Consider the following 25,870-nt stretch of genomic DNA (forward strand, 5'->3'; position numbering starts at 1 on the left):
ATCACATATTTCCCAAGAACAAGGGGCAAGGTTCAATGGTAAGTGGGTGTGTCTTCAAAAGAAAGGGGGCGTGACCTATATACATTATTTTGGGGGGCAGGGGGTTGTGCCAAAATTTTGGCTGAATATCTCTGAAAACGAAGCCAACTAATAAGTAGTAGAGAGCTAGACTAGACATTCTAAAGATACTTACTTTCCAGCATGAGCCACTCCGATAAACTAGCGCACTTCAAGCCTTTCTAGTCTGTACTGTCTGGCTATTAGACAGTATTAGTAAATGTGCCCCATAGTTTTGTTTAGGCACATGTCTATATTGGCATTCCCCTTTATAGTAAAGTAAGGGATGTAGGCTGCTTGGAGCGTGAAGCCTGTTGTATTTTTTAGACTATCAGCGGTTTATGAATATATTGGCTTCGACAGTATGTACACGGGCCACGTGCCCTCTGTTGGTTTTGTGCTCAAGATTCTCGGGGCTTACTTTTAGTCATTTATGTTCTGTGTTTTGCAAATGGCACGGTTGTGCAGCTTAGTAAGCCTAAATAAGTAAGATCAATAATTATTTGCTTGAGGATCTAATGGAGACATGAAAAACAAGACCTAGTGCTCTTTTGCGTCGAGGCGTCTGAGGCTTATTAGAGAGTTGACAGAGCTGTCTCCGCTGCAGAGCATTTGCCTTTGACTGACTGGAACATTCAAGCAGACGGGTAAACGTGCCCTAGTTTTTGGAGGTTGTGTTAACAGTGTTTGTTCATCTATATTAATGAGCTAACCTTTCATGATTTAATAACATTTGATAAAGCTACATTTGAGTCTGACTATTTCTGCGGTAAATAAGAATGGTCTCCTCTATTTGGGTTGTATTATAGAGCACTCAGCATTTTATTATACTTTAAGTCCTACTCAAATAGAATAGATAAATGCTTGATTTCGCTGAATACTAGGAAAATGTATGTCAAATGTGTTACACGTTTATTAACCATTTACAAGAATTACTAATGGAAAATGATCAGCAAATATAGAAATGCAAATTACTATATGGTATGTGTTTGTGCTAGTCTCCCAGTGTAAAGTCTAGTTCTACATCCTTGACCATGGTGTCAGATGTCCTTTTTACGATCCTGACCAGCAGCCTGGTGCCAACTGCATGTGATATGGTTCCATCACTGGTACTTAGTAATGTTTTTGTACAATGACCTTTCTGCTGTCCTTGGTTCCAGAGCGTAGTTAAAGTTTCATGGACCTCACCCCGAAACTATGACCAGTGTTGAGGAAAGCACAATGTCACCAATTACCTTTTTAATAGGTGCTCATCAGAGCAGTGATGCTGGTAAGTTTGGCATCACAGAAACCAGTGGGACTTACTCAGACAGTGAGGCACATCACTTAGATGTTTCCATCAGTTCCATTGACTTTGACTAGCACATCACTGTGTATGCTTCATCACCTCTACATCCTATAGAGAGGACAAACGGGTCTCACGAGGTCTCGATTCAAGTGATCAGTGTGGTCCTAGTGGTGGGGCTCCCAGCAATTAGACACTTATCACATATCCTGTGGTGGTGATTATTGTTGGGAAAACTCTTTAATATACATTCACACATCAGTAAGTGCACTTGTTTATGGATGATTATTTTTATTCATGAACTTATTTATTCATTGGTGGATTTATGTATATAGTTATTTTAATTTGTCACACTTGGCCATCAGTCTTAAGGTGGGACTGATGAGCATGACGCATATATCACACAGGATGAAATATTTAGTAGCTGCCCTAGACATACATACATACCAACCAACCAACCAACCAACCTGGATTGTGGGTCAGGATGCGTAGGAGGCAGGAAGTGTTCCTCTCCCTCTAGTTTTGCCCTCCTTCCTCTACACAAGATTGCTAGATGTGTCCCCCAACAAACGAAGCTCAGGCATGTAGCAGACAGAGATCCAGCCTTAGGGCTCCTGCACACTGCAGAGTGGAATCCGGATCTGCCAACAGTGGTGTCCACATGTACCTGGTCTGTCGCCGGGTAATGTCGCACATGCAGAAGAATCGATTTTCCCATAGCATTATACGGGCACTATTTGATGCAGATCTGCAGTGCAGATGCCCCGCCATGGGTTCCACAGCAAATATTCACCTGTGGGCAGAAGCCATAGTGTGGCATTGGGGTCTGGTCCCATTTGTAAAACAGAAGTATTGATGTAACTGGGGTTACAGAATAATAGCATCCCTGTGTCCAATTAGCATGTGGATGAGATATTCCAAAATGGACTACTGTTGGGATAGCCCAACAAACTATACAGGCTGGTACCCCTCTCCTGCAGAGTATATTCAAAAACTTAGTTGTCAACTCTTCCCAGAATTTAGTAAATCTGTCCTTTTAACCCCCAGCAAGCGGTTTGTGCAGACCTTGACTGTACACGGGATGCGTTGTGGAGATTTTATTGCTACATATGCTATATTGAATGACTGTGGCTGCCTAAAATAAATAACGGTATAGCTGTGTAAATAATGTCTCTCCTATGAAAATTACTTGGCTATTTAAGCTAAACTTCGATTAAATCCGTACACGGTCCATTAAATATCTATGATTACATTCTTTAAGAGAGAGAAAAAAAGCCGCCATGATCCAGATGTGTTGTAAGCATAAAGATGGCTTTACCCCTAAATCAGGGAAATGTTTACCAGGCAGTGTCTGTATTTAAAAATGCCAATTTGTGCTTAAAACTGAGGTTCTGTCGCTCAATTACATACAAAGTCTAAACGTCTTGTAATTCCAACGAGAACTTGGATATTTTCTACTTTCTTTGAATATTTTATATGTGCTTCTGTCATTCACAATTATTGGAGAACGGTTTTGGCTGCTTGCCTTCATTTTCATACTATTTGCAGAGCGCTTCCAAGAATGCACCATTCCTTCCAGTTACTTAATGATTAGCAAGAAAAACATAATAACTTCCATTATAGGCTATCTAAGCAAAACAGGTTAGAACGGAGTAGGCTGTAGTGTGTTGTAGACAATCTGCGCAGAATTGTTTGCTATGGAATCTGGATGAGGATGATTATATCCCAAGTGGGATGCATTTCACATGCTGCGATGAGGCTGTCCACTCAGGGCGACCCGTGTCCCTAGTTGGCCATAGGCACAACATAATGGCCCACAATGTACAGCTGCTACAAAGAGCTGCCATCATGCTGCAGAACTTGGCATAGCAATGTATTACATAATCATCTATTGATGATAATCTCTTGGTATTACAGTATCAGCGTATATGGCACCTGCAGTTCACCATCATGGTATCTGTTAGGACGCCTGCAGACGGCCAGGTCAGATCCGGCTGCAAGAATTCTCACAGCGGGACCCGATCCGAGCATCTGCAGAGAGCAGCGTAGCACTCGCCTGCTCCCGCGGCCCTGGCTTTTTCATGTGCCAGCAGCCGGCGCATGCGCAGAGCGGAGCCGGCGGCCGATGAGTGAGAGCCCCACACAGAAATAGAGCATGCTGCGACGGCCAAACCGCGGCAGTCTGCATAGGATTCCGTTTGTTAACGCAAACCTATGGCAGCTTCTAGGGAAGGAAATTCCGCAGGAAATCCCGCAGCGGAATTTCCGCCCATCTGCAGGCAGCCTTAAGGGGAAGGAGGTTGTCTTCATTCAGCAATGCTTTGCAAATGAAGCTTTTGTTTGAAAACCGTTAAACATGGGTTAAACCCTTTTCAATCCACTGTCTGACGTCTTCAGACATTCTGATTGAAGGCTGTACGGCTCTGATGTCGGAAGACATCCGTCAGGGTCTTCTTACTGTATATTACTGGCTGCTCTGTTGTCGGGGGCCTCTCCAGCATGTCCCATACCGCAGTACTGGCTCTAGCCAGCAGACGGCGCCATTGTATAATAGCAGAAAGGGAAAACCCCCTAGGAAACTCTGCAATCCAATTTTGGATTCAAAGGGTTAATATAATCAATCCATTACCTTTACAAGCAGGGTTGATTCTTCAGGATCAGTAAGTTTAGGAAGACTTTTTAAATCTTTCCGGTGCCCTACAAGTCAACAGAATACAGGTGTCAGTTATCAGCCTGTACGGTCAATGGATGGTTCTCAGCCTGGGTACTGTGGTCTCTGCCGTACAGTACCCGTACCCATTTTTGGCACTGTGCTTTATTGGTCCGACCTTGATGACCTTGCTAGATTTCTTGGCAGCAAAGTCCCTTTAGCAAAACATCCATGCCACAAAATGTAACCTTTCATTTCCTTCTCTTAACATTTCAAATGCTACACAGATAATCCTACAAATGAGTTTTATAATGAAATGTGGATTCCCAAAACACAACATGCCTGACTTTATAAAGTATACCGCATGACATTGTAATAAAGAAGGCATGTGTGGTGCCACTCAAACCTACAGCTGCAGAACTGGAAGGGATGTCAGATGGCAGTGTAATGTGGGTAACATCTACCGTATAGCCCAGCAACATACAACAGTGGTTATTGCCTGTGTGTTAAATCTAGTGTGTACAGAGCATCTTGAAATTGTATTTAAGGGACCCAAATAAGGCTGTGCACACACTGCACTAGTACTCAGACTGTGAACCCTGGATGGAACCATTGACTTTCATTGGTCAATGGAGAACAAAGTGGCAAACCTTGATCTTTGATTAAGGTTTCTGTTATTTTTGGAAGCCAAAATAAGTATAGTCAACTAGTCTTTTCTGTCCTCCAAGAATAACTGAACAAAAACCATGTCAATCAGAGACCAAGGTTTGCCAGTTTGGTCTCCGTTGACTACATGTCTTTCAGGAATAATAACTTTTGTGCATGTTCAGCTTGGCAGCTCACACAGTATGCATGCACACACACAGTAGTAGGAGCAGCAAGTTGGGAGACCACCAATATTAAACTTTTTTACCTCTTTTTAATATATATGAAAATAAAGTCTGTAGTAATCTATGTCTTCTGGAATCAAAAATATTCCTTTTGTAGAGAGAATAAATTGAACTTCACTTCAATGGATGATGTAAATGTGATGGATAATGTTCCATCTCTGTCCATAATGAAATGGAGAGTACTTCCTGCGATAAGTTCTCATTTTCATGTGTGTAATTAAAATGACTTAAGCTGTAACAAGCAGCGAGCTATTCTGTGCAGGTAAAAGACAAGTTGATCCTTGCGTCTGTCTCTCCGCATACAAAACAGGGCTTAGCTATTCTGTATAAATCCTCTCTCATGCTTTGCAAGTGCATTAAACAACTGTACTTACATCCTGAAATCAATATGTCTGTCGGGGTGATTAACCTTTTTTAAATTCAATATTCTGAGTCTTTTTTTCGCTCCTTGGTGGCTCGCCATCATAGCAGTTAAGGATAATAAGTATTGTTATCTTCTACAGTGTTTCCAGGAAAATTGGAAGACAACCATTATGGCTGCTATTACTGCTCCCATGGGGGTTTTATCCCACCTTGATGATCTGGTACCGGTGCCATGGAACGGGCAATGTTGATGCATTAATATTACAGTGTCTTTATTTGTCTTAATGTGTAGGGAGCACTATTCCATGTTTGCAGCCAAACTACCGATCATTCAGCTTCCCTACTGTTATGTACTGCCTGGCTTGTCATGTCGTTGTCCCCTTTGCTTAGAAGACCTACAGAATCATAGAATGGTATAGTCGGAAGGGACCTCCAGGGTCATCGGGTTCGACCCCCTGCTCAGTGCAGGATCACTAAATCATCCCAAACAGATAGTTTTCCAGCCTTTGTTTGAACACTTCCATTGAAGTAGAACTCGCCACCTCCCGTGGCAACCTGTTCCACTCATTGCTCATCCTCACTATATCTTTTATGTTTGGTCTCTAAGTATAAATTCTGTTTTAATTTACTTGTTTTCAGACATTGCCGCTCTTACTTCCCCTTTTGCCATTGTTTAGGCTGAATGTAAAGAACATTTAAAGAATAAATCCCCTGAAACCAAGCACACTCAAGCCTCCAGTGTTTACATTGTGAGCACGCAGCATGCTCTTCCTTCTGTCCTGACAAGACAATGCTGGGATTATATGGTTTTGATCCATGGTGCTGCAGACTTTTTGAAATGTGCAACAGTTGTAATTGCTTTCTAATACATGCTTATTGTTATAGAGTGTGTTATCTGATAAGGTTATGAGCTGCCAGGAAGAATTCATATCTGCAGGTCTGCTGCAAGCTCATAGCAAATTGCCAGCATTATGAGGTTTTTTTTTTCGTCTTCTCCTCCTTGTGGGATTTCTCAGATGTTTATGCAATCATTTACGGCTTTATTGCAAGCTAGGCAATAAAGAGGGAAGGAATCCAATTACTTTATGCACAATGCTTACAATTCCTATTTAATGAGAGCAAACGAAGACTTTTGTTCAGCAGGCATACAGGAATTACAAGCGCTAGTGAGTAAATTGGAAATGACTGTGGGTGGAAAAGGAATAATCAAGTACTCAATAAACCTAACTGTCAGCTAATCTGCTCCAAGGTTGGGGTCTCATCGAACTCTTTGAAGTCGAGACCTGTGGCAAGAGAATGCCATTTGTGGCTTCCTAAATTTCAATTGACGTTCATGCTTGAAATGAAAATAGGACAATTTTGTGAGCTGCCATTAGATTTTGCTACAAACCATAGTACTTTAAGGCCTAATTACTAAACTTATTCGTTTAGTATCTGAGTTCAGCCCTTTAGGTTATATATTTATATATTATAGAGAGACGCTACACGTATCTACAACTTGTAGTGTAATCTAAGGCTCTGCTTACACTTATCACTGCTCTTATGGCTTCTATCGATTTGTCCTATGACCGCAATGGTTGCCCCTTAAATGGACTCTGGTTTCCATTATGCTTTCTGGATTTTTCACGGTCAATATAACACAGCATGCTGCACTATTTCAGCTGCAATTTTAGGATGGATCTGCACCCTAGGCCCTTTACAGATCCAATGACGCAGATGGGAATGAGCTCTTATTTACATGTATATTCCTGGCTATTACTTTTTTGTAGGTTCCATTTTCCCAAAGATCTATATTAGGGGTGCGTTCATTCCATTCATTTTAATGGTAATAGTTTCTACAACATATGAATGCACCCAGGTTTTCTGGAACTACTCTATTGATCTGCAGGATCTGCCTTTTGGGATACCCCTCAATCAGCTCATTTGAAGTGGCCATGGCCTGAAAGCAGCTCAGTCCCATTTAATAAAACCCCACTGACTGAAGGAAAAAATATTTATGTAGGTTATTGTGGTGGTTAAGTAAATGGGACCGAGCTGCAGTACTGGGCATAACAGCTATACAATGTACAGCGCTGTGCCTGGTATGGACTGAAATGACTGCAGTGCTCACCTGAGTGCTGCTACCATTTCAATCACCCAACTGGTAAGGAGCCCCAACAGTGGACCCCCATTGATCAAGTGTTGATGGCCTATCTAGAGGATAGGTCATCAATATTGATTTCCTGGAATACCCATTTAATTCTATAAGTGTCTATCTTGTCCCCCTTCTCCGTTTAGTTCTTCCTCCCTCATGAGCTTCAGCTGTCATCTTCCTGTGATGGATTTGAACTACGTAGTATAGCTGCGGAGTAGAAGTTTTCACTGGCCTGCACACTTCATGACATGTTATATAATACCGCTTTGTCAACACGGTCTTCAGAGCCATGCTTATGAGGACAGCCTGTCAGTGGATGACACAAAGCATGGCTTGTCATCCCGTCTCCCTCATATGCCCTAGAAATTCCTCTAAATATGAAAATAAGAGAATGAAAGATGGATGAATTTCACAGTTCTTGATGCCGTGCTACTTATACCACAAGGAGCTGTCTTACTGTTGAATTTATTTGGCCAAACTGATATTTTATGCAACACGTCGTAAAAAAGGTTAAAAAAAGAGAAAAAAAAATTGGCTTTTTTTCCCATTGAGTTGGTACCTAAAATGTAGGTTTCAGCATGGTAACCAGAGCCAATTGGATATGTAGCAAATGCTTTTTTTTTTCTACTTGTGCTGTATATAGGTAACATGCCTCAGAATATTAACAAAAGCAGTAATTGTAAAATTCATGAAATTATTGTCAAAAAGATCATTTTGTACCTTGAAAATATTCTGTATGTTATAATTTGTACAAACCGTAGATTTAGAACCACATTCTTATCCCGTCTCCTCTACCCTTTCCATACAAAAGAGATAACACTGCAGTTATCAAGCTGATGTGATGTCAAAGGCACAGCTCTGTTCTAGATTATTAGTTTACACTCCTTACTGAGGCTCAGCATGCTTTCCACCTCTCTTTCACTATTGGGAATTAAAGGAGTTAGCAACTTTAGATATTTTCTACTTGCTAGAAATCTCTCTTGGCAATAAACTGATCATAAAGTGTCTTCCTACTAGAAAACTCAACAATCTGCTTTAATCAATGGAGAAACCCCTGGTAGTAAGTGTCGCCTTTCCCTGCAGCGCCAACAGAGGGGAAATGGAGCATTACATGTAGCCTGTAGTGTCTGAGATCTTTTTTTGTCTGAATGGAAGGCATATTTCAGGTTTTATGTAATAGAGTATGCTGATTCCAAAAATCAAGATGAAAAAATTCTCCAAAAACCATTTTCTTGAACGTGGAACAAAAATAACATTCTACCGTAAGAAAAGATTTGCTACCATTTTTCTGCGAATAAAACAATCTTGTGTTTTGTATAGTTATTAAAAGACTCATGATAAACATGAGACATCCTCAATATGTTCCTGCGATCGGCATCTATTTATTGACAGTTCAAAGCACAGTTTGAAATGTGTTCTTTTGAACAATAGAAACATATATGGGTCAATACCAATTGTCCACACCACCAAAATGGAAGAAGAATACGAAACCATAGCTTTGGTCTTGAAGATACACTATCATGAACATCAATGGGATATATGTGCTGATATAAAAATGGTCAATTCCCTATTAGGCCAACAAAGTGGGCACACAAAATATCTGTGTTTCATGTGCCTCTGGGACTCTAGGGCCAAACAAGACCACTGGGTGAAACGACAGTGACCTGTGAGGGAGAACATGGTTGTCAGTAAAAAGAATTTGATTCGAGAACCATTGGTTGGAAGAGATAAAATAACCCTGCCCCCACTTCACATAAAGCTAGGCCTGATGAAGCAGTTTGTGAAGGCTCTTGATTATGATGGACAATGCTTTCAATATATATGTAGGTAAATGCCTGGCCTAAGTACAGAAGTATTAAAAGCTGGCATTTACGATGGTCCACAAATCAGAAAATTTATAAATGATAGTGGCTTCGTCGACTCCATGAGTAATGTTGGGTAATGTTGAGCGCAGTGCATAGATGTCATTCGTTCAGGTTGTTGAAAACCTTTTGGGCAACCACAAAGCATCAAATTATGCTGAGCTAGTAAGCAATATGCTTAATAATTACAGAGATCTTGGATGTAATATGAGCATTAAGGTTCACTACCTTCACAGCCACTTGGACCGGTTTCCAGATAATTTGGGTGGCTTCAGCGAAGAACAAGGTCTGAAGATTTCACCAAGACATCAGGACCATGGAAGATCATGGACGATGGGATAAGCATAAGATGGCTGATTACTGATGGAATTTGCAAAGAGACTCTCCTACCAAAGTTCATTCACAAATGTCCCATAAGGCCTCCTTCACACGGGCGACAAAGTCGCGCGATTTTGTAGGATTGCTACGATGCTACAAATCGCATGTATGAGAAGCCCGTGGTTTCCTATGGGTTCCTTCACACGAGATGTTTTGTAGCATGCTACAAAACGACACACAAACCTCGCAGGTCCGGCGATATGCCCGAGACACGCTAGGTTTTGTAGCCCATGTTTCTCTATGGAGCCTTCCTCTCTGTTGCATCGCATCGCACGAAAACGCGGTTTGCATGCAATGCAACTTTTTGACAGTAGCAGATGCTACAAAGTCGTGTGATTTTTGTAGCGTCACATGCGACTTTGTAGCGCTACAAAATCGTGGTATTGCTGCGAGAAAATCCCAGCGATATCATACGGTGAAGCGATGCGATATCGCTGCGATTTTCTCACAGCGATGCCGTGTCGCCCGTGTGAAGGAGGCCTAATAGTTTAATTTTCATTATTTGGAATAATAAATTGTTATAGGCCACGTGTAATATGGAATAGGGTGATAAAATTCAGTCAGTGCCTATATCACAGAAACTAGAGCTGATAGGGAAAATGGATGGCATTTTTGAAATCAGCACACGAAATATACCTTGTATCAAACACACTGCACCAATATACGCTTTGGCCAGTGTTATAATAGATATAATGGGCTTAGTGGTCAGTATCCAAACTGCATCATTATTATTATTATTATTATTATTATTATATATTTTTTTTAATATAGATTGTGACTTTGAAAATGTAAAATCACAAAAATTCTTAAATAGGTTTTCGCTTAAAAACTTGATTTATACAATACATCATTTTCTGATGAAAATAGATTTCCCCAAATAGACAAACCCCTTTTATTTTAAGACAACCAATGTGATCTAGAATTTTGGTGGCAGAGATCTGACTGTGTAAACTCTGCAATTCCATATCAATAGCCCAATGAAGTCCACCAAAAAGTGCCGGCTTCTTCATTTCTCAGTCTACGCACCCCACAAAGTTTGTCTCTGGGATATCCAAGTCTACTTTTTGTTTCACCAAGTGCTACTTTTATTGATGATTCGGTTTGTTGGCAAGATATGTATTTTCCGATTCACCGAGGTAACGTTAGATACATTCTTATTCCTAATAATTACATTTATCAGTTTCTTGCACAGGGGTTGGCAGATTTCCAATGACAAGTATTGGTTTAATTGAATTTTGCAACCCCAAAGCACGTTCTCAAATTATCTGGGGGAAATGTCGGTAAAAATTTAGGCTTATGCAGAAAAAAAAATCCGAGTCCTGTTGCTAAGCTTTTTATTCTCTAAATATGTATTTGGCAATACTTGCTGCACTGTTGTTTCCTGGCGATCGGATCTAGGCCACAGCTCCGAAATTAACCTGCTTTGTAGAGGGTTTTGTTTTACACAGTCATGTTAAAGACCAGTCACCTACCGAGGACATTTAATAGGAATATTTCAATATGTTCAGAAGCACATTATTGTGTGGCATTACATGGCTTCCGGCTGAGTAATGGAGGTCTGAAGAATGAAATTACATTGAGTGGGGTAAAACTCCCCCAATAGCACAGTATGAAATAGTGTAGAAAAGCCGTCTCAAAGTTTTTGTCTTGCATGTTGAGTCCCAGACTCTACAGGTTTGTTGGATTAATGGGCGTTCTACTTCATGCTGCCACCTACTCTCCGACACCTCCTGGTATAGAAGGTTTCTCATCCGTTTCATTGTCGTGTATTGCTTTTACAATATTTGCTTTTTGTTTCAGCATTCGACTCCTAAAATACCTGGTCAAGATATTACATTAGCAAATAGGAAAAGGCTTGGTGCACCGGGCTGAAAGGTAAAAGGTGCTACAATATCTAGGCTGTTTCAGCCTTTGCTAACCACCGAGGGCATTATCTTTATCTTTTGACTAGAGATGAGCGAGCATACTCGCTAAGGGCAATTACTCGAGCGAGCATCGCCCTTAGCGAGTACCTGCCCAATCAGAAGAAAAGATTCGACTGCCGGCGGGGGGGCGGGGAGCTGCGCGGGGGGGGGGGGGGGGACGGACGGAGGGGAGATCTCTCCCCCCCTTGCTCCCTCCTGCTTACTCCCACAACTCACCGTTCACCCGCGCTGGCACCGGAATCTTTTCTTCTGAGCAGGCAGGTACTCGCTAAGGGCAATGCTCGCTTGAGTAATTGTCCTTAGCAAGTATGCTCGCTCATCTCTACTTTTGACTTATACGAATGATACACTAATCAGATATAACCTTAAAACCACTAATAAATGCAGTCAAGAATAATGCTCTTTATTTATATAGCGCTACCATATTCTGCAGCGCTTTACAAATTGGGGAAAACATACAAATAATTGGTCATAACCTCCAGTATTAAACCAGTGCACATCTTGAGTAATAAGACGACGTGGCCATTTCTGCTAATGAGGTGGACAAGGGTGCGCTATGACAATTAGTCGCCCATTATATCAAGTTTAGACTTTTTAGAACATTCACTTTGTGTGGGCAGCATAAGAATAGTTTCACGTTAAAGGTTATGGACGCTTTGGCATTGGTAAACGCAGATTTATATTCTACGGATTATGTTGAGTGCTGTGACTGAACAGAGAAATGGAAATGCGAAGGCACAGAGAAATGGAAATGCAAAGGCACATCTGCCCCGATCCTAGCTGCAATGTTTGTCTTAGCAGTATATGGAAGTAATAAGCCAATAATGCCTTGTTGGGTTTCTTTAATGCTCAGGTTCATCTGTTTAGTTCCACTCTATTTTGGCGCTTTATTAGCGAGTCGGCAGCGTATGCAGAATTGGCTATTGTAGATTTCTTCATGGACCCAGCTCTCCTTGGTTCAGTATAATAAAACCTCCAGCTGTACAATTCCTATAAACCCATTTTCTGTGAATGGCGCATTATAAGGCTCCTGTGCGGTGTGCGGTAGACATTCATAACGGTGTGAGGGAGAATATCATCTGTCTTTTCAGTATAAAAAATTCACAACCGCGCAGGTGAGTTGCGCTCATAAATAATTCAGCTCAGTCACTGCTATTTTATAGTCGCACATTTCCAAGCAAAACTGTCGAAAGCGGGACGTGCCTTCCTATAAAACACATTCACATAATGAAGTTTTGCGAGTCCTTTGCTAACAGTCCTTTGCCGCTCATTCACTTTATTTATTCATGATTTAATACAGTAAAACATAAGCTTCCTGTTTTCCTGCATGGGGAGCAGAGCGGATTCTGCGCTGCCGCACAACCGGCGTGCTCTCTGCCGTTCGCATTCTCAGCACTTCTGCCCTCCTTTACTGACTTGTCACACAATCCTCTTTTAGTCTGACTAATACTTTGGAGCATATACATCTGAATACTCTCCAGTTCAGCCTTTATTACATAGGAACACTTACTGTATTGTTTCGAGGCTTTTATACAGATTTTGGAACTCCTGATACGGACAAAGCTTTAAAACTATTAATTTGGGGTTTTTTTGCGATTTCTTATTTAGAGGAACATAACTAGCAAAATATTTCTAGTTTCAATTGAAAATGATGTCTAGTTTTACATTTTCGTTCTCATGGCAATAACTATTTTGCTCAATTGAAGTCGATGGGAAAAAATTGTGACAACTGACGCAATTGTGAGACCTTGTAGTCTGGAAAAAAGGGACATGTCTTTTTACTGCATTGTCTAAATAGACAATCCCATTCCCTGCAACAGCTTTACTGTAGCCCCCAGCACGTGCCCAAACATTGCATTTCTAAGTGTCCTCGTGAACTTCATGTTGAAGAGAGGACTTTGTTAGGCCGGCTCCCATGACCATACGGTAATACGCTGCGTCAAAATTGCAGATTTTTACGTGTGTGTGTAACCGCATACTCCTACGTATGATCGTGCATTTACTCGTGTATGTCCGAGCATGTACAGTGTATTTAATGCACGCTGTTCTGCACTGGATTCCTGATATCTTCTTTTTCTTTCTTTTTTTTTTCTTTTTTTTATTTCCTTCTCGTGTCTCCTGGCAACATGCGTAAAAAAAACCCGCTTCATCCAAACAGAACAGGGTTCTTGCATGCGTAATACAGGCTAAAACAGAACATATTGCGGTCTTTTTTTACACACCTAACATACACAAATATACGCAAGTGAGAGTGGAACAAAGAAAATCAATTTACTTCCATTGATGCCATTTACTGCGTATTATGTGGGCGTAATACGTAATGCAAATATGTTCATGTGGGCCCCACCATAGTCACGGTTGAAATGGCATGAACTGGCTCTTTCAAAGGAGGGTCTGCAGCAATATAGGCATGCATCAGGCACAGTGCATGCCTCCCCATGTAGGCCATACGTCGCCAGCTGCAGTGTGCCCTAGCAATATATAGACTTGCCCCTGCCCCCCCCCCCCCCCCCCTATACCCTCAACACTTTGGAAGAGCAAAGACAATGTTAACAGATCTCCTACAGTGGGATGGACTCTGCCCCTCATCTCCATATAATTATTGCTTTATGATGTCCGAATGCACCAGCAGGAACACTTGTTGTCATCTATTATGTAACCAAAAAGTTGAATAACTTTTTAAACTCCTTGCTTTACTCCTCCCATAATAATCCTGTGGGACCATCTTTATTAGGGCATCTTCACATGTTGCAGATGGCAGTTTCTACGACTGTCCTATTGATCTGAATAGGGTATTTAGAAAGCTTGATGCATAAACCCATCCAGGTGTATGAAACAGATTTTTTTTATTTTTTGAGTTGCAGAAATTTCTGCTACATGTAAGAATATTTTGTTGCCCAGAGCTGCATAATACAGCTCAAAGTTTTTAGCAACATTTTGGTGATGGCCGATCATGGCCTATGTCTTTAATGTCTTATGAAGAATTCCCTAGAGAGTGCTGGAAATGTATGTGCGCACCCAAAGCACGACTCAATGTTTAATGGCAACATTGATTAGTGGATCTATCGATTATGGGGTTATGCTGCTGACATTGTACACAGTACTACTGACTACTGGGATTCATCAGACTTGCACGGTATAATTGGTGAGGGCAGGAAACCATTTCTGTTAACCGGTCTAGTTGTCAAATTAAAACTTTTATGTAGTCTTCGTTCTAATGGTGCCAACTTTTTTTTTTCAAGCAGATCTCTGCCAACGCTGACCCATCCCTTTTTATCATGTATAATTTTCCTAAAAAATACAATGTAAACCTATTTTCTGATTCTATTTGATATTTGAATACAATTCTATTCTTTTGTCTATATGACTTGCAAACAGGTTGGTGATTGTGGCTTCAGTAGACGATACATCTGCCGAATGGGGAGAAGGCTAACTATATACTTTCCAGAATGATTTGCCTTTTCAAGGACTAGATTTGTGCTACTCTAGTTATAAAAGTAAATTGCATGCCGCGTAACCTTGTCTGGCGTTTGACGGTGTTCCACATTTGGCAGAGCGTGGAGTTTACATTTCGCATTTTGAGTGCAAAGTCTTCACATTCATAGGTTTATTAATGAAGGACAGCTGGGAGATCGGGCATTTTATTTAAGTCAAACACAATCCATTACCGCTATATCTTTCAACTAATGTTATGTTTACGTAAGTAAAGAGCACGGCCGGAGTTTTTGGAGTATCGTAAGATGCCGAGGTCTGGTGCGGGGACAGTATAATGAAGGCTGAATTTTTCTACTTCAGACATATCAGAACCTTTAATTGCTTAGCTGGGTTAAAGGGCATCTCTCTGCTCTTTTTGTGGCCTTTTACTCCACAGGAGGGTTTTGTTTTCCCTAGGCTTTTTACTTCAAAGCCAGTGTCATGGTTTGACAAGCTCACCGTAAAACTCAAGTTCTCCACCTGCCATATCCTCAGAGATGGTGACCTTCAGCTCTTTCATTAACTACCACGTAATGCCAACTTTGTCAAGAAAGCCTTCGAGTAGAAGACGGCAGGTTTGGGCATCTTCTGGGTTAAACAAAAGAAAAAAGACATTTGTTGTGTTATTTGACCATTATCTTTTCGAAGACTTCTTGAATTGACTGTGTGACCATCGCTGTTACTTTAAGCTTCAGAACTATCTCCTACCTCTATAGAATGACCATCGGAGATATTGAGGTAGACATTTACTAGAGTTGTTCACAGGTCCCACACAAGAAGATGAATAGTACTGTAAGAAGGTAACCATTATTTAGGCAGCGCCAACATATATCACAAGGCTCTTTACTTAGGATGAGCAGCAAATGAAAAGAAATGAGAAGTAGAGGCCAAAGGAGAAGGAGCCATAGATCTTTTACGGAATTGGCGTACTTGTATTTAACCTAATTTTAGAAAAGGATATCTGAAAATGAATAGGTTTGGTTCATTTCTGAATAAATATCAAGGGTAAAAAACAAACTAAACTGAACAAAGTTTCTGGCTTTTTGGATGTAGTTATAGAACAGATTTCATGTCATTTTAATATTTCCTAACTAGTTGGTAGAGACTTGCACTACTGACATAGCCAGTGTGGCAGTGATGACTTTGATGTGGGTGTTGATGATGGTAGTATGGTATTTTGTTATTAGTTTTTCTAGACTTGTTTTTCAGCAATTTATAGTCTTATGACAGCAACATGTGCTGAAGTGGTGTTGTGAATTTAGCAATAAGCCATTATCCCCTTCGTCTGATGCTGATGAACAAAATAACTATTTTCTTGGAGAACTTTTTTTTTTTGGAATTCCCTCCTCGTGCAACTGCTGACATTTGTATAGACCTGTGAAGATACATTTCGACGAGACCACTCCTATTCATAATGCATCTTTGCCAGATACATTTTATGACATTGTGGCCATTTGGATAAATGGCCATCCATGTAATACAAAGACAGTTCCAGTCCCTAAAACTAGGACTACTTTCCATTCTGGCTCATAGATGGGGTCCCAAGCAGGAACCTGCTTTCTGATGCCCATATGCCCTAGTTTTTATGAAACCACCACTTTTAAAGGAAACATCCCCTTTTTTTTAATAGTAATTTACTTGTGCTGAGGTCATTGTGCAAAGGTGGAGGAGAAAGTGAGCTGTGTCCATCTACCAAAGCTTTGATCCTAAAAGATGTGTTAAGGTCGCATGACGTTATCTACATGATGGCGAACGGTACCTGACTTTTCAACAAAAAAAAATAATTCAAAAGCGTCTCAGGTCCCCACTGACCACTTATTTTCTTCTGCTGTATGCGTGCAGTTTGAACTCTATCAATCCAGTTTTCCATGTAGATTTTTCTATTTTTCTGCTGCCCTGTGGTTTGCAATCCACTTGCATGTAGGGGCATATCCTAATTCAGCCATTCTGCGAGTGCTGTTTTGTCCGGGACATCCTCTACCACACTTCCCATGCTATCTTTGCATAGCCCTGCTCCAATTCTAAACCCATTACCCCTGCTGAATGAGCTGTTCTTCAGAGCTTTTGTGTGCTGGAAATAGCACAGCTCCGTGCAGTGGTGGAGACTAGTACTGCAAGCTCTCCCCCATTCACTTGACAGGCGACAGAGCTTGCAATACCATTTTGGGCCGCTGCACACTTGATGGAGCTGATCTGATACTGATGACCTACCCTGAGGATGGGTTATCCAGATTACTGTCCCAGAAAACCCCATTAACGGAGAAGGCGAGCTAAATTATTCATATTGCTGTAACTGCTGAATGGCAAGGGTCCTGGGTAGTGGACACCCACTGATTAGCTGTTGTCAAACGACTTTGTGGATAAGTTATCAATTTTTAAGGGTTGCAAAACCCAATTAAACAAGATCCTACTTTTATACCATTAAACCATTTTGTATCAAAGCTGTAACATAAGTTTATTACATTTTTTATATCCACTGTAAAACACATTTTGCTCCAGGTAATGTCTATATTGTAACTTTTTAATGGTGTTTTTTGATGGAACTCTCCATTTTGATATAAAACATCTGTATTGCGTGCATTCTTACTTTTTTTTTTCTTGGCTATTCAATAAGAAACTGTGCATGCAGTAATAAGCGCGGTGGCAGGTTAACATACACAATTACCACGACTTTTAGTCTGCTTCCTGCTATCAATACCTGCCATCAAATTTAGGACACTGGATTCGCATACTTTATTGCACAATAGATGCGGTAATGGGGCTCAGTGTAAACAACAGCTGTTTAAAGTACCAGAATTCCAAGTTATCCCCTATCCACAGGATAAAGGATAACTTGCTGATTGGGGAGGGGAGAGTCTCAGTGCTGAGACCCCTGCCAATATCAAATGGGGGGCCTGTGTCCCCTGTTGTCCTCATGGCAGGGTTACTGCACCCCCACAGTGAGGAGGAGAGACTAATGAAGTGCTGGTCACACAGACACACCAGCGCTCCATGCATTTTCAGTGGGACTGCCGAGATATCCGAGCAACATCCCTCATGGGTATTTCCTTCACTCCCATTGAAATCAATGGAGCGCTGACGTGATGTCACTGGGGTGGGGGGACAACCCCAGCAGTAACAGGAGAGCAGGACACGGGAGTCCTGTTCTCCGGATCGTCAAGGGTCTTGCCTGCCAGACCCCCACTGATCAGCAAGTTACCGGCTGTCCAGCTGATAAGGGAAACCTACTTATTCTGCTGCAATTCTTAGATTGAGTCTTCCCATTTTGTCCCAGATAATATATTTTAAGCATGTACTCCTTTTTATTTTGAGAACAAACCGGCACTTATTACTGTAGCTGAAGAAGACTGCAGATCCATTAAAGAACAGTTTATACAGTACATGGCTTGTTCAAACCTATCCTGTATAGTTCACCACTCACATTTCTGGCACTTTGCAATATGGATACATCCAAAATGTGTGTTAAATGTTCACAATGAAGGATTGAGCAGTTGGCCGGATCATGTGAGCTAAAACTACTGCAGCTTTGAGTTGCATTTTTCTTCTGCTCTGTTGAAATGAGACTCCTCCAGCGGACAGGTAAGTTGTATGTGCCGGTGACTCCTACCGCCGGGGGACGTATGGTGCCTTTGGGGTTTATGTCCTCTCCGTTTAGAACACTTCGGATGATCAGTCGTGCAGGAAGCACTTTTTTAACAAAACCTGAGAAGAACACTTGGGGTTGGAATCTTTTCGCTGGGGTTCACACATGGCATTTAGATCAAGCATTACTTTTGCTTTTACCGTTATTTTTTGGTTACTATAAATGCCGCTCACAGATTTTAGCTGACAGTCAATATCAGAATATGATGTTTTCTATGCATTTTTTAACCCTTTTCTACGAAAATTGCAAAGCGTTTCAGCATCTATTTCCTACATCCTAAGGGAAAAATAGCATAGGCAAATTAAGTGAAAGTTCATCTCCTTGACGTCCCTGTAGGCTGTGTTCACATTTTACCTTGTATTCTGTGTGTGTGCCAGGAAAGCTTCCACATATACACCAAACCTATCTGTAGGGCCACATTTTCCCGAATTATGCCTAAACTTTCCTTTATGGGATATTCTCCTTTTTTTCATTTGCACTGGAAAACCTTGTTGGCTACATATTAGTGCAAAGGCATCCTATAAAGACCTAAATACACTTTATTTTACAAGAGCAAGACATACCACTTTAATATGTACAGTAGAGCATGTCGGGGCTTTACATTCGGCCATGTGCTGAGTAAACCTTAGTAAAACATGATGCTTAAAGGTTTTTTTTCAGGCAGCTATCACTGCTGGGCTACACCAGGGTCGGAGCAGAAGCCGCTGCTCCGATCCTCTGTGTAGTGGCCAGTGCTTGTAATTGCAGGTGCCGTTATCATTGAAATGAATGGGAGCGCCGCCTGCATTTACAAGCGCATTTTCCATTGATACAACCGTATCTTCACATAATAGTATTTTTTTGTTTTTACCTTATTCTTTTAGGTAAGGTCACTGGATCTATTTGAACAAGAAAATACTATTTCAAGCTGTCCAGTTACTGATATGCCAATGAATTATGCTTCAATCCTAATTGTATTGGTGTTGCTTTTATTTGTCAAGTATTGCCTCGTTATCCTATAATTTGGCAACCTTCAATTTCTTGGATACTATCCTTTTACAAGCTTGTTATGCAATGTTAAAAGAGCTCGGAAGATACTTCTAATAAGTATAACCAACTCTATTAAACCTACCAGAAAAGCCGAAATATGCTGGCACGTTCCTGTAAGTGCCTAATTAATGAGCGATTTGCTTCTTTTCACAGGTAGTGAAAAGAGAACCACAGCTAGAGGTTAAAGCCAGTCCAAAGAGAGCCCCAGAAATGACCGTTGATCTTTTAGGACTTGGTAAGTAATAAATAATGAAGGCTGCCCATTGTTCCATTAGAAAACGACTACAATGAAACCTTTGCAGAGGGGAGCACCGGGTCTTTATCTTCCATATGCCAAGTGATATTGTTAGCTACGCTTGAAAATGGCATGATTAAGCCTGCCGAGAGCCCTCTATTAAAGAAAATGTTTAATAAGGGGGCCTGTATCTGTCAGCAGTGCTGTCTTCACCAAAATACCAGTAATGAGCTCCTTGGGGAATGAAAAGCTATCAAAGTGATCTTCAAAGTCTTGCTGTATAATGACATTTCAACATTTAAATATAAAGTTTTTTTTAGTGTAAAGAGTAAGATGTTAGGGAGGGTTTATTGTATTTTATTCCCTGTCGTTCCAGTGAGAAGTCACACCAGGATCATGTTTTATTGACTTTCCTTTCTCTGAATGTTTGTATTTGCCGTGTGAGTCAAAATTCATTTTTCGGAAAGTAAACCATGATTGAGATGGTTATTTCATATAATGATTTTTGTTGTGAACACGGGCTGCTGACACTAAATATTGTAAACGATCTCTTGCTGGGTTCAGTTAAGCCGGTTACACTTTTTCATTTACAACAAGACGTGGCGGGCTAGCAAGTGCCTAGAGGAGCTGCTCTTAGTAAAACCCCTATAAAATTAAAAATTAAAACCTAACTCCTGGTACTTAAACAGAAAAGGCAACCATGCATGAAAGACCTACTCGATCAACACTAGAGTAGACGCGTTACCCCCAACCAAAATGAAGCCATAGTTGTATGTTAAATGCATTTGGACTCTTGTGACTAGACAACCGCATCAGCAGAGTCCCATTAATGCGATGTAAATTTGTGGGGGAATTAACAATTAAGCACTTTCTAGTTAAGATATTGGATATTAGTCGACTCCTTTTATGTGTATAAACTGAGCATACATTGTATCATAATAGATGACACTATATAAAAAAAAGGAATTGATTCTGATCTGCTTCAGCAGTAATGCGGTGTTATGGTTAGCTAGACTTATAGTTGCACATTATTTAAGGCTAAAAAAGGATTTTCTTGGATTTAAATAAGGCATCTGCACACGGGCGGAAATTCTGCAGTGGGATTTCCCACAGAATTTCCTCCTGTGCCCGCTGCTATAGGATTGCACTGCAAATCACAATCCGTTGCACAATGCCGTGATTTGTCCACGTGAAAACACGCAGAAAGCAAATCGCGGCATGTTCTATTTCTGTGCCAGTCTCGCAGAGGCCCGCACAGAAATGTCAGTAGAGCCGGGCCAGCTCCGCTCTGCGCATGTGACGGCTGGCTGGCAGCTAGCGCATAGCAGAGATGGAGAACGCCAGAAGCAGGTAAAACGCAGGCCAAACCGACCTGGCCATCTGCAGGCCGCCTAAATTTAATAAAAAAATTATTATATAATACATATTATACTTTTTTTTTTTTTCATTACTTGAATGGGGCTGAGCTAAAATACCAAGAGTCAATATCTGATACCAGCCTTCTGTATTATTTGGAAACCTTGACTTAGGCCTCATGTCCACGGGCGTGTGGTATTGCGCATGCAGGAGCCCACAGTGGAATCCGACCCTTCCTGTGGCCAAGGACAGTGCTTGCCTGTCCGGGTCTTTACTGCGGATGTGTGCAGAAGCGCTGGCTGGCACATATGCACAGTAGAGATTTTTTTTTTTTAACTCCTGCTTTCCTGTGGAATCCGCGGCCCATCTGCAATTCAACTGTGGTGGATGGGCTGTGGATCGAACAAGTTCCATTGACTTCAATCGAAGCCATCTGTGTGGCAACCACAGCAAAATGGAGCACACTGTGATTTGTTTTCCCGGGAACAAAAGGTCCGCAAAACAAATCTGCATGCTTTAATTCAGCTGCGGACGCCCATGTCTTCCTATGGGCGGCTTGAACTGTGGGTGCCCCGCAATTCAAATTTGCCCGTGGATGTTGGGCCTTATTCATAGATCCCTGCAGACAAAGCGTAGGATCTGTGTACTACAGGGGACTTTCCAATAACAGTGTCAGGCACTGGATGCCGTAATTGCTGAACATACAGTACTTTGTGATATTAAATAGAATTTCTATTATCTCTGTCCATCTCGGAGTAGTTCCATGTGGGAACTATTATATTTAGCACATTTTCTATCTGTTAGAAAATGGACCTTTTTAAATGTTTGCTGCAAATTTCTCATAAGACACTAGCTGTAGGCATTTCCCCAGGCTGCAGAGAAAAAGCCACCAATCTTTATGAAGCTCCGAGATATGACCATCTACTCCATCAGACCAAGACTTGTATAATAAATGCATTACGTCTTAACAAACGCCATAACTACAATGTATGCTCCGTTAAAAATATATACAATCATCTGGTGAGTGAGGCTTCTTCAGACATCTTGTGACGCTTCTTTAAGGATCAAGAAAAAAAAAAGTAGAGATTTTGGAATAAATATTACTAGATCATTTGCTCAGTTGTTTTTAGTCATCACATTGAAATGCACTACACACTCCTGGGTTAATCTTGGCCACATCAAGGAGCTTGTTGAGAAGCAATTAATGAACATTTAATTAAAAAAATTACGCAGCCAATGATTTGCAAGTCTGAACTTAAAATTCTTTTGAGGCTTTGCCACCCCATACAGTAGTTGGAATAGACCTCCCAATGGTAGTTACAGCGGTGCCCACACAATCTTGTAGTAATAATTATGTTCCTCTCCACTTCTTACTCCTCAGTCTACAAAGCAGCAGCTACTTCTCCCCACATTCTCAGTAGTCACCTATTCTCCAGTACCTTGGGAAGGATAGACTTTCTTAGTTTCTCTTTTGAGGAGAGCAGCTAGTAGGTTTGAGGAGACTTATAAGGCCATGCATGCTCGTCTGGGAAATTTCGTATGCAAATGGCAGATGGTATAGTGCCTGTACAGTGCCACCTGTTGAAGGGCAGCTTCCCATTAAGTCAATATCAGGCCTTGGAGCATGACTGGCAATGTAAGCCAAAGCCAGAGTCTTCTCCAGAAGGAAAACATAACCATGTACAAGACTGTTTGGGGAGTTTTCACCCCTCATCAGTGTACGGTAGATTTGCTGACTTGTTGAGAGGCCTATGATGTGTGTCAGGAGGGGTATATATAGTTTCTTCTTGCGTGGATCACTTAGAAGGTGTGAGTGAGCTTACAAGGCTATACCTACTCCTTGTCTGTGCAGGGTTATCTTTGCTTTGGCCTATATTCCTAGTCATGTTAGAAGGTCTGACATTGACTTATAGGAAAGCTACTTCTACTGGGTAGCACTGCAGAGGCGTTGTACCATCTCCCATTTGCATACCATTCTCTAGTAGTCACAGCAGTCCCCCCACTTGTTGCAGAAACTTGCTCTCCGCCTCCCTTGTTGACATTGCAAGTTGTTTAGATAACTCGAATACACACCAAGTTACGGACCATTGGCCAAGGTAGAATGGGAAATTCTTACAGCATGTGTAGGATCTACTTTTCAGCACACAATGTGTATTTTGCAGAGCATGTGTGTTATTGGTGTACCAAATAACTGGGAATTATGGAAAACCCCTTGAACAATCAATAAGCTACTGATGCCGTTTGCAGGTATTACTTTTCAGAACAAGCAGAATAATAGTCATTACTGTTATATGATCTAGTACATTGGGCTTCAAGAAAATCAATTTAGAGAATCTTCAGGTAGCACATAGTGTTTGGCCAAGGTAAAGTGTTTCTGCTACAGGTACGCATCTGGCTTGTTGTAGAGAAAACAAATGCTATTCTGTGTAGTACAGTTTGCCCACTAGTATATCTGAACTTATTAACTCGCAATACAAAAGCATTTCAAGTAAAATCAGATCCAATGAAGTAATACATTTGCATTTATATAGCATTTTCTGTCTGAAGATCTGCAGCCACTTCAAAGCCAATTTCCACATGAATATTATTGAGTTACAATCAAATCTTGCAGATTATGCAAGTAATTGCCTGAATAAGACTTTATACAGTATGTGGTGGATATTTACATTTATATTGCTCTGTTATAGCACCTCAATCCTATAATAGAATTCATCCCATAGCTACGTGAGTCTTAATGGGTTAAGTAGATTAGCGTAGTTTTGGTGACTATTGAGCACTTTCTTTGTGTTTTTCATAAACTTTTAAAAGTGAGTGCATGTATTAAAGAAAAGTTTTCAGGGGAAATTTAAAAATGTGTTTTTACCTGGAATGTTGGCTTGCTGCTCCTGGTGCCGTGATCTCAAGATGCAAGGGGGAGATTTTCATAAACTTTTGTCATGTAGAAGATATAATCTATGATCATAGGTTTTTTTTTATTTAAAGGGGTTGTCCACAACTAGAAAAAGGGTCTGCTGGGTTTGCATAAACAGCTCCACGTGGCATTGCAGTACCAGACATGGACAGGCGTGGCACTGTTCCTGGAGAAATAGACACTTTAAAAATGAACATGTCGTCGTTATCATCCTTGAGCACCATAATCTACGTTATGGGGCTCAAAGATGAGGGGATGGATTGGAGGTATGTTTCATACTCCATGGGTACCCTATACCAGTGCTTTGTCTCCGCGAAGTCACCACGCGCCAGCAGTTTGCATCTTTTTGCATGTGCATCTCCCATTTGTCTCTATGGAAGCTGTGTGTGCAAAAAGATTCAAACTGCTGGCGAATGGTGACTTCACGGGAAGACAGCACTGGCACAGGGTACCCCTTGAGTATGAATCATACGTCCTGTGGCCTTTCCGTCCCCTCACTTTTTGAGCTCCATAACATAGTTTATGGGGCTCAAAGGTGATGACAGGTTCACTTTAAAGGGTCCGGTGTTTCTCCAGCAACAGTGCCATGCTTATTCATGTCTGGACTTTAAGACAAAGTGAGAAGGATATGCCTTTAAAAAAAATTCATATGCATCTTTTAAAATGGAGACACTGGAGGTAACAATGATGGGATAGACCACTAGATGCCTTTACACAACCAAAAACCTTTCGCCAATTAGCAGAGTTTAAGAGGGGGGGTGCATTATTGTAATGCAAGAAACTGGATGGTTGGTTCAACAAATTGCCCGTCACCTGGGCCGTTCTGACCAGACTTTTAGGTGTTGGGACCAGTGGATGCATGCGACCATACACACAAGGCGACCGGGCTCAGGATGCCCTCAACAGACCACCAGTAGAGAGAATAGTCTGGTCATCCAACAAGTATGAGAAGTTCCAACTGTTTCATGGTCCACCACCCTTAGACATGTCTGTCGGAATCATTTTCAGGCACTTGGCTGAAGGACGTTTGGTCTCGCTGCGCCCATTACGTGTACTGCCTTTGATACCTACCCACTGTCACCTCCGTTTGCAGTAGTGTCGTGAACAATGAAACTGGCCTGCTACATAGTGGAACCGGGTTGTCTTCAGCACCGAATCCTGGTTTAGTTTAGGCACTGATGACGACCATGTTCATGGAGACCTAGGGGTGAGCGCCTAAATCCAGCTCCGTTACAGGAAATGTAGAGCAACATGCAGCAGAATACCATATGGAACCTGTATGCTTCCACGCCTTCACCTCTTGTATCCAAGCTAGAGGCGGTACAACAGGGTACTAGAGCCTCCATGCCTGCTCGTATCACATCTTGTATCCAAGCTAGAGGCAGTACAACAGGGTACTAGAGCCTCCATGCCTGCCTATATCACATGTTGTATCCAAGCTAGAGGCAATACAACAGGGTACTAGAGCCTCCATGCCCGCTCGTATCACATCTTGTATCCAAGCTAGAGGCAATACAACAGGGTACTAGAGCCTCCATGCCCGCCCGTATCACATCTTGTATCCAAGCTAGAGGCAATACAACAGGGTACTAGAGCCTCCATGCCCGCCCGTATCACATCTTGTATCCAAGCTAGAGGCAATACAACACGGTACTAGAGCCTCCATGCCCGCCCGTAT

At 41.4% G+C, this 25,870-nt stretch overlaps 1 protein-coding gene across 2 annotated transcripts in view; it reads left to right on the forward strand.

Moving 5' to 3' along the window:
• Positions 1 to 25,870, forward strand: part of SMAP1 (small ArfGAP 1) — a 179,713-nt gene that overhangs the window by 114,328 nt on the left and 39,515 nt on the right. For both annotated transcript variants that reach the window (XM_066604375.1, XM_066604383.1), the window contains one exon: positions 19,844 to 19,925. In XM_066604375.1, coding sequence (XP_066460472.1) covers positions 19,844 to 19,925 — 82 coding nt within the window. The remainder of the gene's footprint in view (positions 1 to 19,843; positions 19,926 to 25,870) is intronic.

The sequence above is a fragment of the Eleutherodactylus coqui genome, chromosome 1, assembly GCF_035609145.1.
Source record: "Eleutherodactylus coqui strain aEleCoq1 chromosome 1, aEleCoq1.hap1, whole genome shotgun sequence".
NCBI lineage: Eukaryota > Metazoa > Chordata > Amphibia > Anura > Eleutherodactylidae > Eleutherodactylus > Eleutherodactylus coqui.